Raw genomic sequence first — 15,653 nt, forward strand, 5'->3', positions numbered from 1 at the left:
GATAAAAGTGACTTCAGATGAATTACAAAATATCATCAATCAAACACAACTGCCGTTTCAAACTAGTTTTATGCCATGTGTTGTTGTTCTTGTTTCATGTTATTAAACTGTTGCGGACAGATTGAAGTTGATCACCGTGCCTTATTTCAATTAAGTACATCGCATCCTCCAAGTTAACATACTTTCGTGTTGAATATACAACAAAGTAGTTTTTCACGATAACTTGTCTCATGGAAATATAACATACCGTATAGGTGACATTAAATTTAAATTAAAAGTACATTAACATTGACCGAAATAACAATGTTGCCAAGGTTCGGTTGTAGCGCAATGTGGAAATATTGCACATGGGTAATTTCAACACCCCTTACTTTAGAAAAAAATACATCAAATTTACAAAACTTCTACTTTTTTTAAGCTTCAGTTTAGCGCAATGTAGGAATATTACAATAGGTAATGTCAACACCCTGATATATAGCAATTACATCTAAATTGACTTGCCCCTCCTCCCCTGGAAAAGCAAAAAATAAAAAGAAAAAGGAAAAAGAAAAAAAAAAAAAGAAAAGAAAAAGAGGCGCGAAGTCATAGTGGTGTAAATTTTATGGGGGGGGGGGGTAAAATGTCCCTGCCTCCCTCTAAAACTGATAAATCGAGAATGTGTTGAGAAATACAGGCATTTGTTGGGCAAAAAATATGTTTCGCCCTCCTCTAGAAAAAATCCTGGCGACGCCCCTCCCGCTTTTGGGGCTTTATTTTTGTAATTAATGACGCTATATTAAGTCACTTATGTCCTATAGTTCGCCTTCATCGATATACAGGATTTTCACCTCTTGTTGAGCATATTTGAAAAATTCATTTTAATAGTATTAAAATATTGATCTTTAAACATAAGTGACGTAAAAATAGTTGGAAATGCATATTTTGTCTCGGAGATAATGGTTGTTTTAACATGTCATGTGTCTAACCTGTTTGTCACAGATGGCTTTATTCCATCCGCTTGACTGAGCTCCGAGTGATTTTGGTGACTTTGGTGATTTTGGTGATTTTGGTAACATAATACCAGTTTTCTAGCGGTTTTTTTTAAAGATTTCTTTTCACCACGTGTGGTTGATAAACTCTACTTCACTACATTATTCAAATAAGTTCAGTAAGTAGGTTAAAATTCTTGTCAAAAGTGGGTTTCCTTCTTTTTGAACCACCCTGTGTATGCATTTTTTGCAAAATAAAGAAATAGTTTATATCCACAGACCATAATGAGAGTATTTTACGATTCACGTCATCCAAGACAGTCTTAGACTGTTGAATATTAACATTGTAGGCCCCGGCCTTGAACATTATGTCTCCATTCTCGGTCGAATTTTAATTCCCCAGATTTCAGCTTAAATGCTCAGCTTAAATCCCAAAGATGACTCTTTGTCACATCTAGCTGGTTCTAATCCGCCTCAGACAAGAAATACAACTCATTATAGCATATAATTTACCGATTTATTAGGTCTATCAGATGTTTCCAAAGTTTTGAGGTTTTTTCGTTATTGAGAATTAGCCCGTCAAATTGGTACCCAATAATCTAGAGTTGCTAATGGACTTGATGTGCTTAGGTACCGCATTAAAGAAAGACGGGAAAAACCACAAAAACACGCGACCCCCTGTTCTGAATTTAGGGGTCGGGTAATTTTACCATAAGAAATTCCTTGTTTAATGTGTCGCGTAATGCCTACTGAGGTTTGGAAAAAGCATTGGGCTAGAATGTCATTTTAATAAATGAAAATGATGGTGTACCAATTCATCGGGAAGTCGGCAGTTACCACAAATAACCTTTCTTGAAATTCTCAAGCTGCGGCAATTAGCCTGGTTGTGTAGGTTGAATTCCTGGTCGGCATCGAAGTTCAGTTCCGCTGGGCAAGTTGCACATCGGTTAATCGCTCTGTTCGCTTCCTCGGTACCAAGAAATGTGATTTATGTAGTAAAACTGCACGAGGCTCCACTAACACCGACAGAAAAACGTCATTTGTTCAACTTTCCAACATTTGCGTGACACACACATAGTCACGTAAACATCGGCAATAGGTATACGACTGTTTCCTGTTCAGCAATGATATTTCTATCGTATTATAAAACCATTAATTCTGCCACATTCATTTTGGGTTCAAATCGCAACAGCCGTCTGATGTCTGGGGAAAAAAAGTAAAAGGCTGAAAACGTTCAGTGTCACGTTAAACTTGGGCCAGAAAAAGTAATACACATTCAGCTACCGTTTTATAAGGTCCATCAAATTTTTCCAAAGTTTTCAGATTAATTTCGTTAATACAAATCCCATAGAAGAATTAGTCTGTCAGGTTTGTAAAAATAATCGAGTGGCTCATGGACTTAATGCGCTTCGGTACTGTTTCAAAAAAAAAAAAACACAACAGAAATACACGAGACCCGCCTTTTCTGAAATTAGGGAGATTGGACAGTGTTATCACAAGAAATACACGCCTTTTTTATTTAGGGGTCGGACAAAAATAAGAAAAAACGACCCCTCCTTATAATTAATAACCTTTGCCTTGCCCCGTCTCCTGGTTGGTCCGGTATTTTTACCCTACATTTTTTCCAGTCTGCTTAAATTGGACTAGATTTTGGGACTTTTACTTCACTTCCATCGCTTTCTGGGGTTATAGCCGTCAGTTTATCGATATCAACACTTCCCAAACAAAATGTCCTCACCCCTCCCTTTCTATTCAAATCTGAGACAAGAGAGAGAACAGAGCCCGACCACGGACTGACTACGCTACCAAAGGATAATAACGAATGAACAAATGTAAAATTATTTATTAATGAATTATAAACACCGAACACAGGAGAGCCACTATAAACTCGCCGTCATCCATTACAGAAAGTACTAATCGAGCTCTGATGTGAGCGGTGATGAAGCGAAGCGCAATCTATTCTGTTCACAAACGAAGCGCGTGAACGTAGAGGGCGCTGTTTGACTGTTAAAAGCGCCCTCTGGGGATCGTCAACATCCTCAAAACCATTATTGTGACAGTCCTTCTGGTTGCAGATCAGTAAATCGACTGATAGACCTCAGTGATAGTTACGCTCACTTCCCAAAATTATTATATAAACTCACAACTGTCCAAAGTGTTTGAGACGCACGTAAAATTAAAGCTTATTTCATCTTTTTTTTCATTTTCTGTTCAATTTTTTGGATGATAACATTGACGTTTGGGAGAAAATTTCATTCAAAGATAATCACTCCCTAAAAGTAGGCCTATAGTCCTGAACTCCATCGCCATTTTTAAAACGGACGTCTATCAATTGAAAAATAAATAATAAAAAGCAAATTAGGGCCTAATTTCACAGAAACACGAGCTCGCAGTCCTGTGCACGGCTTCCATCCTTCTATTTTACAAACCCTGAAGTTCATGGCCCTCAAAATGTTCGAATACCGGATAAATGAGGGGCATGCGACTCGTCATTTGGCTGGCGTAGGCAATTTCTGGCCTATTTACTGGCTTGCACCCTTTTAGGCTCACGCACTAATCTCAATAATACAGATCAATGGGTTTACTACACTGCAATCAGTAAATTCTCACGAGCGCATTTTATTAGCGCCCTCTTGCGTTTAAGGTTAATATTTCATAATTATATTTTTATTAATGAGATTGGCCTTATATGGCACCGGGAAATTATCCACATAATTTTGTTATCATTCCATCAAAGTGGAGCTTTTTTGAATCAGTACTTCCTTGTCACATATTTTACCATAGCTATAATTATCTTATTAACCACAAGCTAGCCTGTATAATCTATGAACGTAGTTGACTGAAATGAAAAAACAACACCTCCTTTTTATCTGATTCACTGTCGCTCTTACTTTTATCGACTCAAAGGTTTACGCTTTACTCATAACAATATTTATATTTTATTTATAATTCTATTTTAACTGGGTAGCCCACTCAGTGAATTTTACTGGTCTCCCACGAGGCTCAGAACTTAGAAGACAAGTTGCCATTTTCGAATTTCACCCCAAAATACATTTATATTCAATTGCAATTTCCTTTGTAATTATATAAGGTCATCTGCTTAATTTAAATGAGACATCGAACGAAAAAATCAATTGACGCCTAGTTATTGAAAAAATTCTTCACAATATTCAAACTATTAGCTGTCAGACAGTAATCGGGCTTTCGCAAGGCCGGTTAATTTGTTCACAAATATTAATGAAATTAGCTTTTTAGAGGGTTGCAGACGCCCATTTTCTAAGACAAGACAATAAGGCTCAACCCACAGCTAACCAGAAATGACAACAATAAATAAATAAATTAAAGATTTCTATTTATTATACATGAATATCAGAATATATAAAATTGTATATAATTAATGACGGCCAATGTACAGTTGCCCTTTTGGGGGAGGGGTTAATAGTTAATATTATTTGTTTTTATTCATAAGTTTAGCCTTTTGGGAAGTTATCAAAATAATTAAGTTATCTTCCCGTCAATATGGAGCATTTAAAAACCTCTTTACTTCCCTGTCTAATACTTTGCTGTGGCTTCAATTAACTGATCATCATAAGCCAGCCTGTTTCGGTCCATGAACGTAATCGTTCGTTGACCTTCTTTTTTCCTGATTCACTGATGTTCTTACTTTTATTGAATCAAAAATCCAAGCCATATATGGCACCAGGAAATTCTCAACATAATTCTTTTATCTTCACATCAAAGTGGAGCTTTGAAAAAAAAACCAATTACTTCCTTATATAATGTCTTTGTCGTACTATAATTATCTGATCCACACCAGCCAACTTATAATCATTTATGAACATCTTCTACTTTTGCAAATAACATAAACGTTTAAACTTACTGTACGTTGAAGCAGTGCAAATTTCATTGAAATGAATGGCTTTGCTGTTTTTTTGTGATTCACTGACTTGTATGAACTCGAAAGTTTCTTTGATTGAATCCTGTAATTTAAATGTAATCGCAGTACATTTGTTAACAAATACATGGCACAAAACTGCGCTGTCGCATCGACATGATGAAGTTAACGTGATGGCACTTTATCATCAAAAGTAATCATCAAAAGTAAACATCTTTGCAAAGTAATATTAAAATGCGACCTAATCAACTCCTGTAATAGAAAACGAACGTCTTAAAGACTCTCAGATCGTTATAAGACCGACAACTTTATGATATTGCTGATCTTTTTGACCAACAACGGGACAAGTTCAGTTATTAAATTTAAAAGGACAATACTTGTACTTGTTATAAATGTATTTCTTTCTCAAGACTAAAGGGGAATAACGGAAATTATTGTGGTCTGTAAAAAAGTAATGATCTCATTGTTTTCCGGTTTTAATAGGTCTAGAAGGAAGTGTGAAATAATTATTAAACCAGAATAAAACAATCAACAGTGGAATGTCATTCCAATGCAAATATGTTGAGAGAAAAAACAAACTCATCTGCGCTTCCTTTATTATTTTTAGCCCAAGTTCCTCCTTTGTTGCAAGCGCGCTTAAATAACTGTCGCCAGAAAAATCAGTTACTTGGTCGTTGGAGCAGCTTGGTCGTCATGGGGGACCATCTCCATTTCATCTTTTTGTTTCTTCTGCTGGAATCGTTTACAGGTAGGCGAAATCGATGTGACTGTAAAATGTATAATGTAACAAATAACTGATTTATGAGGGATAGATGATGTAACGAGATAATGAAATGAAAAGGGGCTAAGATATTGGCTTTTTTCGTTGTTGATCTTTTACACTTTATTACAAGTTTGAACAAATCTATAAGGGGCATATTTTCGTTGATATGTTTGTTAATCTTTTAACTGTTCTTTTTTATCTCTGTTTTTGAAAAAATAAAACCCTTTCCGGATTCACCCATCGATTTCTTAACGTGTATGACAGCTGCGGGGCATGTATGTTTGGTAATGATTGTTCTATCGGGAAAACCTCTATTGGGTATTATTTCTCCAATGATTTCATGGGCCACTTCCATCAGACAATCACTTCTCCACTTCAGTAGGTTCATTCCTGCTCATGTCTGTCTGAACACTTAGTTAATAAAGATAGGTGTGCATCTACGGATTGAATACGTCAGATATGATATACGGTGAGATACATCAGAATTGTAAACGAATACGGATAATAATAATAATAATAATAAAAGAACATTTGTAAAGCGCCGGTATCCGCCAAAAATAGGCGCTCATGGCGCTCGAGGAGAAAGTCAAGTTAAGATTGTGTGTTGTGAGAGTAAGCTTGTTTGTACAGGTGAGATTTTATGTTTGTCTTAAATGTTGTGATGGATGGAGATGATTTGATAGCCAGAGGGAGTTGGTTCCACACTCGGGTTGACGCTGCTGCAAAGGATCTGTCACCCCACAGAGTGGAGGTCCTGGGCTCGTGAAGCATCATGAGCTCACTGGAGCGGAGTCCGGTGCGTGCTGTTGAGTACGGGTGGATGAGGTCGATGAGATACTCCGGCGCATTGCTGTGGAGGATTTTGAACACGAATAGGCCAAGTTTGTATTTAATTCTGTATGATACTGGAAGCCAGTGGAGATCTGCTAGTACAGGAGTGATGTGAGAATGTTTACTAGTGAGAGAGATTAGTCTGGCACTGATGTTTTGTAGTCGCTGCAAACGGTGTAGTTGATTTAGGTTAATGCCATACAATAGTGAATTGCCCATGTCAATTTTGGATGTGATGAAAGCGTGAACAAGTATTTCAGTTGTGTGTTTGTCAAGATATTTTCGTATGTGTCCGATGTTACGGATCGACATGCAGACTGATCTAGAGATTGATGTAAGGTGAGGTTCCATGGATAGAGATGAATCAAAGATAATACCAAGATTTCTGACTTGATTTGATGGCATGATGGTTGAATCACCAACCCTTATAGATGGAACATGAACTTTGCACGATTGCTGCTTTGAACCTATGATGTTTTATTCGGTCTTTTCATCGTTGAATTTAAGCCAGTTTTGAGTCATCCAAGAACGTACGTCATCAATGCATGTTTCCATCTGCTGGATTGCTGAATCAACCTTGTGTTGTTGAGGGTCTACTGACATGTATAATTGGGTATCATCTGCATAACAATGATAGGATATACCATGCTTTCGAATGATTTCACCAAGTGGCATTGTATACAGAGAGAACAAGACGGGCCCTAGGACTGATCCTTGAGGTAGCCCAATATCAAGAGAGACAGTAGATGAACTTGAATCATTGACCCGGACAAATTGAGATCGGTCATTAAGGTATGATTTAAACCAGTCTAATGCAACTCCATCTATCCCAATACGAGTGTTGAGGCGGCTGAATAATGCGGGATATGCAGGAAGTCTGCAAGAGATGCTTGACAAAATCTTAAATACGTTTGCCCGTAAATGAAAATAAATGCCCAATTAACCCCTTTGAGGGCAGTAATACTGCTGGTTCAGACGAATATGAATCAACAATACGATATTTTTATTTTGAGTGAAGCGAAAAGACGATAGAATGCTCGGATGGTGAAATTGAATGAATCTTTGTGATTCAATTTGTGATCGATTGCCGATCTGTGTGATCTTTCAGTTTCATTCTAAATTGAATGAGCCAAGCATTACATTGAATAACAAGTGCGAGTGCACAATAAGCCGTGGCCGTGTTGCAAAAAGTCTTGCATGAAATCGATCAGAATGATCCCTGCCAGAGCTTAAAATTGTGACTCTGATGGCACATATGGAACGCCATACATGTGGTCAATTTTCGGGGACAAACAGACATACATACACCACGACAGACAGACAGACAGACAGACAGACAGCCCGACCGACCACCAAGTGACATGTAGAAGCTTAAAAACTTGGAGAGATAGGCAGGGAAACCTACAGTATATATAGTATAAAATCCATTTTTGTATTAATTTGAATTGTGTATTTGATTTCGTTTCCGTTACGAACCTTTTGTGAAAACAGCAGCAGTGACTGATGATGGTAAGACAAGGTCGGCCATGATTAAGCTGGTTCCAGATCGCACAACGTTCCATTCATTTGATTTAGAATGGATATTCCTTACAGTTTTGTTTTGTTTGTTTGTTTGTTTGTTTTTTAAATGGGTGCGCTTTCTTTTTGCCCGTTGCAAAATATAAGATTCGTCCCGTATAACCTATTACCACCGTCCCGATATTGCTTCTCCATCCCATTGAATAATACTCTGCAGCCCCCGTAGCTACGCTACTGTTTTTAATGCGTCTGGTCTACACAGTAGGTTTTTTTGCGCTTTAATTGGTGTTGCAGGTGTAATCCTAGCACAGCTCACATGTGACAGTCAGTGAGTCAGTTATTCAGTGAGATAGGTACACATATGACACTATGCCGGCCTCTGGGATTAGCAAAAACCCTTGATAACACCAATTTGTTTTTGAACTAGTATTGGAAGGGTCTATCATGTAGGTTACAAAATACGATTTCACAAAACTCGTTTTACTTGCTTTGAATACTGTGTATGTACATCGAAGTGTCTATTACATCTCCGCTCTAATGAGGGAAATCAGTGCCTCCGTTTTTGCCAGTTTTAGCTGAAAACATTTTTGTTTCAAAAGCTTTGCTTTCTTGGGTGTCGGGGTCGCATGTCGCCCGGAGTTTTTGATTTTGTTTCCATTTTGTAATGCACAAAACTATATTACTCTGCAGGTGTTTCAGCCGTCGTTGATTTTACCTGTATCACCAAGCCGCGTATTGATATCGACAGTGACGACACCTACATCGCAGCCTATCTACATGGCAGTGATGCTGAGCTGTCTTTCGCTCGAACGACGTTCACGCGTACTGGCACGGATACTGACAACCCACCAGCAAAGTTGGAGTTACCGTCGAACAGAAGTTTGGAAACACCCCAGTCATCAGAGGGAGATCAGATCTCTATTCTTCGATTGCCAGCGGATGGAGGGAAGACTAGGATTGGGGCCTTTGCTTGTAAAGCCACCAGGGATGACATCAACATTGGTACCGTCATCATGAGCAAAAACGGTAGGTGTGATGACATTAGATTGGGAAGTAATAAACGGAAGGAAAGCACATTTTATTTTACTGTACCTAAACCGTTTTGAACATTCTCCTTTGGGTATTTTCTGTCGTGTTTGACGAGATATGAAGACTAAATGCTAAATTATTTGACATTTTGTTTAAATTGTAACTCTTGTGTCCTCCATGCGGATAAAATAATTAAGCATCCACCCTTGAATGTAATCAACATTTGACAAGTCAATGCAAACGATTCAAACAAAACTTTTCTTAACTTATTAAAAAATAAAAACCAAATACTAACAAAATGCACAGAAACCTTTGAGAAACACTGCAATACAAACGTTGTTCTAACTTTCGTCATGGTGACTTAGGTTTACTTATAATTCTATGTCAAAGTGGCATTCCAGAATAACGACAACCGAAGAGTAGTTGACGAGTAGACTTAAATCGACTATGCGAAATGTACGTATTGTGTTTCCGTTGACTGAATCCCGGGGTCGTTGGGAACGTTTGTGTGTGTTCTTTTCGGTAGTCATTTCGATTTTTTGTCCAAACGTTTAACTTATTAAAATTACATTTATGAAAGTGTGATTATTATTTGTTTTTACCCCGACCTATCCACTTGATAAACTGAAGTCTTTGGTGAGCATATCATAATGGCCTGATCTACATGTAACAGCCAAAATTCGATTGAATCACTTAGTCATCATAATACTGAAATAGTAATTACCCGGGGAAAGGACATTTGGAGACATCCCCATAGACTTGTGCCCAATTTTTTTCAAACTTAACCCTAAAGGGGCCGGGTTATTTTGACCATCTCTCAGCCGGGGGGAGGGGGCGGATTCCGCTCCCCCCCCCTAAGATCTCGGCCATGGAGTGACGAAAATTTTTAAAACATACATAGAGCAACTCTTCCTAAACATACCCAAGAAATTTCATGACTATAGGTTAAAGGGTTTTGGAATTATGGCTTATTAATTATTCATATGTACGAATGGCAATTCTGCTCTGTGTACACGACGTATCTGCGAAAATTCAGTTTTCACGGCGCTACGCGGCAACCCGTGGTCCGATTTTTATGTTTTTGGTATCAAAAGATGCGCAAAGCTCGAGGCTAAAAAGTCATAACAGCTCGGGTCGTGAAATTTTTTGTTTAGAGGCTATCACGGAAAATGTTGAGGGGGAGGGGGGGCGGATTCCGCCCCCCGGCCCCTTTAAGGCTAAATGTGCCCTAACCAAATATTCCCTAGTCATTTTCCACGAATTTCGGTATGTTAACCTACTAGACCCCGAGCAAGAAATATAATCTAATTGCGACATTAAAATTGTGCCTCTAAAGGGGGCTGTGATATTAGGGAGAGATGAAAATGTCTCCCAAATGACCGATGTCTCCCAGCGTGCGAAGAAATAACGATAACGTGTCTCCTTAGTGGTACCTTTACACGTATATATGTTTGTATAAATGTAGGAGAACGACTTTAAGTGTATTTTTGCTTTGATTAAGATTCATGATTAGTCACGAGAAGGGGCTATATCACTGCTACGGTAACGGTACACGATCTCGGCGCATGATCTTCTAAATATAGCGCACTGTATCTGGAACCCAGAAAGTGCGTGACCTTGGGTCAACTTAGACAATGGGAGTTTGCGTCTCGTAGGGTCGTGCATAAAGTTGTCGTTTTGGGGGTTAGTGTGGAGAAAGATGGCGTCCGAGTAGCAGTGGGGAGTCGTACACTAACAATCAGCCCGGATGATTGGGGGGAGAAACAATAACCACAACTAATCTGACTGGAATCCAGAATTCGAAATCTTCTAATTCTCCTAATTAATAACAGAGTGACATCAAGAATAAAATAGTACTGCTAATCTTTCGTGAAATCAACAGTAACCTGTGTCTACTGAGTACATCATTTGCATCAGGACAGTCTTTGTCAATATAGACCCCGGAACCCCCGATTCCACACGGGTTCCAATAATACTACATAACATTGTAACATACCTACAAGGTAATCTCCAACACTCAATGTTGTATTAAAGACTTCATAACTTTAATAAATATTAATCTATGCACCGGTCAGTTGTTACAATAAATATCTCTTCCCACCCTTTCCAATGCTGTCTTGCAAGTTTTGCGTGAAATGTGAAACTGCACACATAAATCAAATCCAGCCATAAGAATTGTGGTATTTCCCATGAGCCGATAAGCAGCAACAGGTGCATTACTCTTTCAAGGTAATACAATGCCCTTTCTATAACACATATATCCAATGATTAATGAGAATATCAATGGGAAAATTAACATTATGCACAATTAGCACTTACAAAATGATTTTAATATCATTTGGCAATTTGCTCCCCCATTGAAACATCATTTTGACAATACTAATCGTGTACAGCAATTTTTGATAATGCGCTATTGTTTAGGATTTCTAGTTGGTACATTTTTTGTATTCAAACAAAAATTATAAAAAAAATAGGAAAGATTTGTGTATAGTTAAACAGACTGTTTAACTATACACAAATCTTACCTATTTTTTTATATTTTTTTTTCCAGACTAATAAACTTAACTGAGTTAAGTTTATTAGTCTGAAAAAAAAAAACACTTTTGTGTTCACATTACTTTAGTATTCACAATGTATTAACAAGCAGTTCTGACTACTACATGTAAATTGACACGTGATATTGACACAGTTGTGCTTCATTACACTTTATTTTCAACTTGTGTGCTACCAGTTGTAGTGGTTATTCATGCCTTTTATTATAGGTTTCATGCAAAGGAGAATTATCATATTGAACTGTAATGACATAAAACAAAATGGCCGCAAAAACTATTTGCACGGTTGCGCGCAATCCCGTAGTCCTTTGTGGGGTTTGGCCGTAACCAACCTCGTGCCCCGTGCCCCGTAGGTACGATCTTGCAGCGCCATGTTGTTTCCCATCATGCCTTGTGCGATCGTAACCCCTGGAATTGTGTAATTTAAATATACCAAAATACGGTACATTATAATTAGGGCTGCAGTTTATCCGTTTTACGTGCCGGCGCCATCTTTAAAATGTTAAAAGTTGTGATTTTGAAGAATCAATCCTTTCTTACACAACGTTTGGACGTTGTGTTAATAGCAAAGATTTGTATTAAATGTACGTATCCCTTTCGTGCCTTTACAACCACAGATACAGGTTTTTTTTTTTAGCGAAAAACGCGGCTGACATAATCTATATTGTACAGGCTTCGCGACTTTTGAATCATATTGTTTTTTCGTACGTGGTCGTAGGGGTTAGTGTAAGGAACGAGCACGCGCCCCTGGAGTTGAGGCTGGGCCGTAACATGAAACGAGTAGTTTTTACGGAGTTTCCCGTTGTGGATATTTCCAAACTTTTGACCGTATTAGATACGCATTTTTTAAAGTGCATTCGGCGACACAAATTTTACGGGTCTGGCAGTAAAATTCCACATTATTCTTTCCCCTTTTACTGGCGATACACGTTTGATTATATGTATTATGTACCACAGCTGACTTCCTCCCTACCCGAGTGAGTCAGACGGTATACCCGGGCGATGCAGTCAATCTGACCGTCACTGCAAGAGACCCGGCCCGTGCAAACACCCGTTGGAGAAAGGACGGCGGTGCAGTCCACCCGGACAGAAACGACCATCTGTACTTTGACTTCAACAATACCGCTTTTTCAAACGGTGGGGTTTACGAGGTCCATCTTGCTAGGGAACGTAGCCAAGGAAACCAGGCACTCATGCGGTTAATTGTCAGAGGTATATCACGGTTGATTTTTTTTTTAACTCTAGATTAATTAAATGACCTAAACAAAATACTCAGGGTTTTCGAAGTGATCAAAATATAGCTACAACCTAATCTGCATGGTTCACCTCAAAACGCAAATATTATGTGAGGATGTGGTGCAACTGACAAAAATGATATTACTGAAAAGAATATTTACTTTTTTGCTACTTATTACACAGGATGCAAAGAGCATAAATCGAAAATGCCCTTGTGCGATGCTGATTGTCCAGTCTGTTTCAATGGCGGAGTGTGTGACCACAAGAGTGGAGACTGCATTTGCCCACCTGGATTTATGGGGAAAGTCTGCAAAACTCGTGAGTCTCAGAACTCTTTATTACCGTTGTCCGGCTTTTTGTAAAAACATTTGAAGTTAAAACAGTTTACCCGTTGCTGTTTGTCTGGAGCCCGTCGCATGGGTGTTTTAAACATGGGCCAGCACTCTATTGTTCCCTTAAAGGTATTCTACGGTGACGTCTTTAAACAATCATATGCCTGTAACTTGATAAGACTTGAAATGAACATACAATTAAGGTTGGCATTATTTTTAGAATTTATTATGAGCACTTTCCTATGTGTATTCAAAACAAAAAAGTATTTGATAAACAATAGACATGCGGTCTTTGTTCACAGCGGTAGGCATCAACCGTTTTGGCCAATCGGGAAGTTTTCGCTGCGACTCACCTGAGTTAGGAGGCGGTCCTACGTGTGCAGGGATGCTGTTCTGTTTAACAGATCCTTATGGCTGCTCGTGTGCTGCAGGATACCAAGGAATCGACTGCAATGAAAGTAAGTCAGTTCTTCTTTCATTTAGGCCAAAACAAAATAGCCTGTCTCTGGTGCGCGCGTCGATTTTAATCATGCGCGTCAACCTTTTTTTTCTCCAAAATGTTCCGCGGTAGCTCCAACAGCGCCCTCTATTGCCGCACCTCCTCAAATATTTTTACAAGGAATGGGCAATTGCACCCAGGCAAATGATCGAGGGCACCAAGGCAAATTATGGAGGACAGCAATGTACATGAGGACACCAAAAAAAGCAAAATAGTAATCCACCTTGTCTGTACAATCCAAGCTTGGGAAAAAAAGCCGCGTCGCCGCATCAATTCCGGAACATTGGTCTGACCAGAGACCGAATTTTTTTTTTGGCCTTACATGTAATACAACTTCTTAAATATTGTTGCGTTCGCTAATAGCAGTTCATGAAATAATTATTAGAGTCAACAATAATTCAATAAGTTGGAGGGAAACAGAGCTTTGGGGTGACAGTCACACATGTCAATACACTGATTTTTCATCTCATCACTTTACATAACTTTGTTAGATTTCATCAACCTATAGGGTTTCTCCTTTTGGTAGTCTTTGGTAGCGTTATAGAGATAACAGGTTGGCGTCTACAAAGTCTATACATGTACTATGTATTATGGCAAAACCATGTCAACCAATACGAACTGAGTGGGCACCGGCACGGTACGGGTTATCGACGGTCAGACCGAAGCGGGAGCGGTCCGCTACGGTGACCGGGGAGGCAACGGCAACTGGACGGGGCCAGCAAGTGTACCAGGCCGCACTACAGTTCGAACCAAAGTGTGCATGTGGCGTATCGGGTATCCAAGGTCAATTGAGGCACTATGATCCAAGGATAGTGTTTATGACAAGACCGGGCTAGCATAGCTGAACTACGGGAGAATGGCTACGGGGAGCCGGCTGGCCACAGCGGGAGCGGTCCGCTGTGGTGACGGGGATGAACTAGCTCTGGCTGGGCTAGAACACCAGACAACCGCACAACATGTTCAAGCTAAGACTAGCAGTCCAATGGCCATTCGAAACCGCACAGCACCATTGGGACTAGTGTATTACTATTTCACCAGCTTCTACACACTCCTCGAGGGATCTAGGAGAAGGATGCTTCATAATAACACTAGTACTAGTGATTGCACTATTACTTCACCGCGCCTCAACCACTAAGGAAGGCCGATACTTCATAGTGACAAGAGTCGCACAACAATCGGTCTGTCAGAGTCGGGTTCGCCGCACATCATACGATTTACCGCACAACATATAAGTTCGCCGCACAACTTTGGGTTTAGGGTTCGTTCGCACTACATTGGTTTCGTGGTTCGCCGCACTGCCGAAAGTGAGGAAAACCTCCGGTATTTATAGGCAGTAGAAGTTTCGGGATTAAATAATGCATGAGCACTGATTTAGGAATTAACCAATAGTAATCTTCCATGTCTAAGGGTCACATGACTAGTCACACGGCTTACTAAGAGTGCCTAGTGCAAGAGACTAGAAACGTGTGCATTTACATAAGGGAAAACATGGAGAGAGAAGTGTGCAAATAGTTAGATCAGAGTGCAAAAGTGTTTACACAACATCTTGAGCAACCTTGATGGAGTGAGTGACAAGCTAAAAGGTTACTGTGTCACAGGTTATTGACACCGCAGGATGTCTTACCACGCCCAGCTACGCGACCACGCAAGGGTAACATTCCATTCCCTCGAGCTAAGTACGGGACTGTAAAACTGGACCGAGAACTCCAGTTAGTGTTCATGGGTAACGCACGGGGGAGAGAAATGCTCCGTGCCGCTGGGCAGTCTCTCGGAGATCGCCAAAGCACGCATGCTATGGGGAAATGAACTTAGCTCGCTGGGGCGAAGGGAGGTGTGGTCAGTCGCGCACATGTACATCATAGTAGTAGTAGTGGCCTATCCCGTCGAATACGACGATGTAGCTCGGTGTCTAGCTGCACGACGATTCTCGCAATCAGCAATATAGGCGGCAGAGGAAGCAGAGCGGCCAAGATGGACAGCGGATCGCCAACGAGTGCGGTCCTGCACCACGGTCTGCCAGGAGGTGACTG

At 39.7% G+C, this 15,653-nt stretch overlaps 1 protein-coding gene across 1 annotated transcript; it reads left to right on the forward strand.

The window, feature by feature from the left end:
- The first annotated feature begins 5,556 nt into the window (after window positions 1–5,556).
- Window positions 5,557–15,278, forward strand: LOC119736711 (tyrosine-protein kinase receptor Tie-1-like). The gene is made up of 5 exons (XM_038210724.1): window positions 5,557–5,611; window positions 8,666–9,001; window positions 12,514–12,768; window positions 13,427–13,582; window positions 15,238–15,278. The coding sequence occupies exons 1-5, from the start codon at window positions 5,557–5,559 to the stop codon at window positions 15,276–15,278; spliced, it is 843 nt and encodes a 280-aa protein (XP_038066652.1).
- Window positions 15,279–15,653: the final 375 nt, after the last annotated feature.

This window comes from Patiria miniata, unplaced genomic scaffold, assembly GCF_015706575.1.
Source record: "Patiria miniata isolate m_02_andy unplaced genomic scaffold, ASM1570657v1 HiC_scaffold_3, whole genome shotgun sequence".
NCBI lineage: Eukaryota > Metazoa > Echinodermata > Asteroidea > Valvatida > Asterinidae > Patiria > Patiria miniata.

Bases quoted from the DNA above. Each gene is read 5' to 3' on its own strand.
- LOC119736711 (XM_038210724.1), top strand. From the start codon at position 5,557: ATGGGGGACCATCTCCATTTCATCTTTTTGTTTCTTCTGCTGGAATCG. The intron at 9,002-12,513 runs GTAGGTGTGATG...TATGTACCACAG, and splicing joins CGTCATCATGAGCAAAAACG to CTGACTTCCTCCCTACCCGA. The intron at 13,583-15,237 runs GTAAGTCAGTTC...TTGACACCGCAG, and splicing joins AGGAATCGACTGCAATGAAA to GATGTCTTACCACGCCCAGC.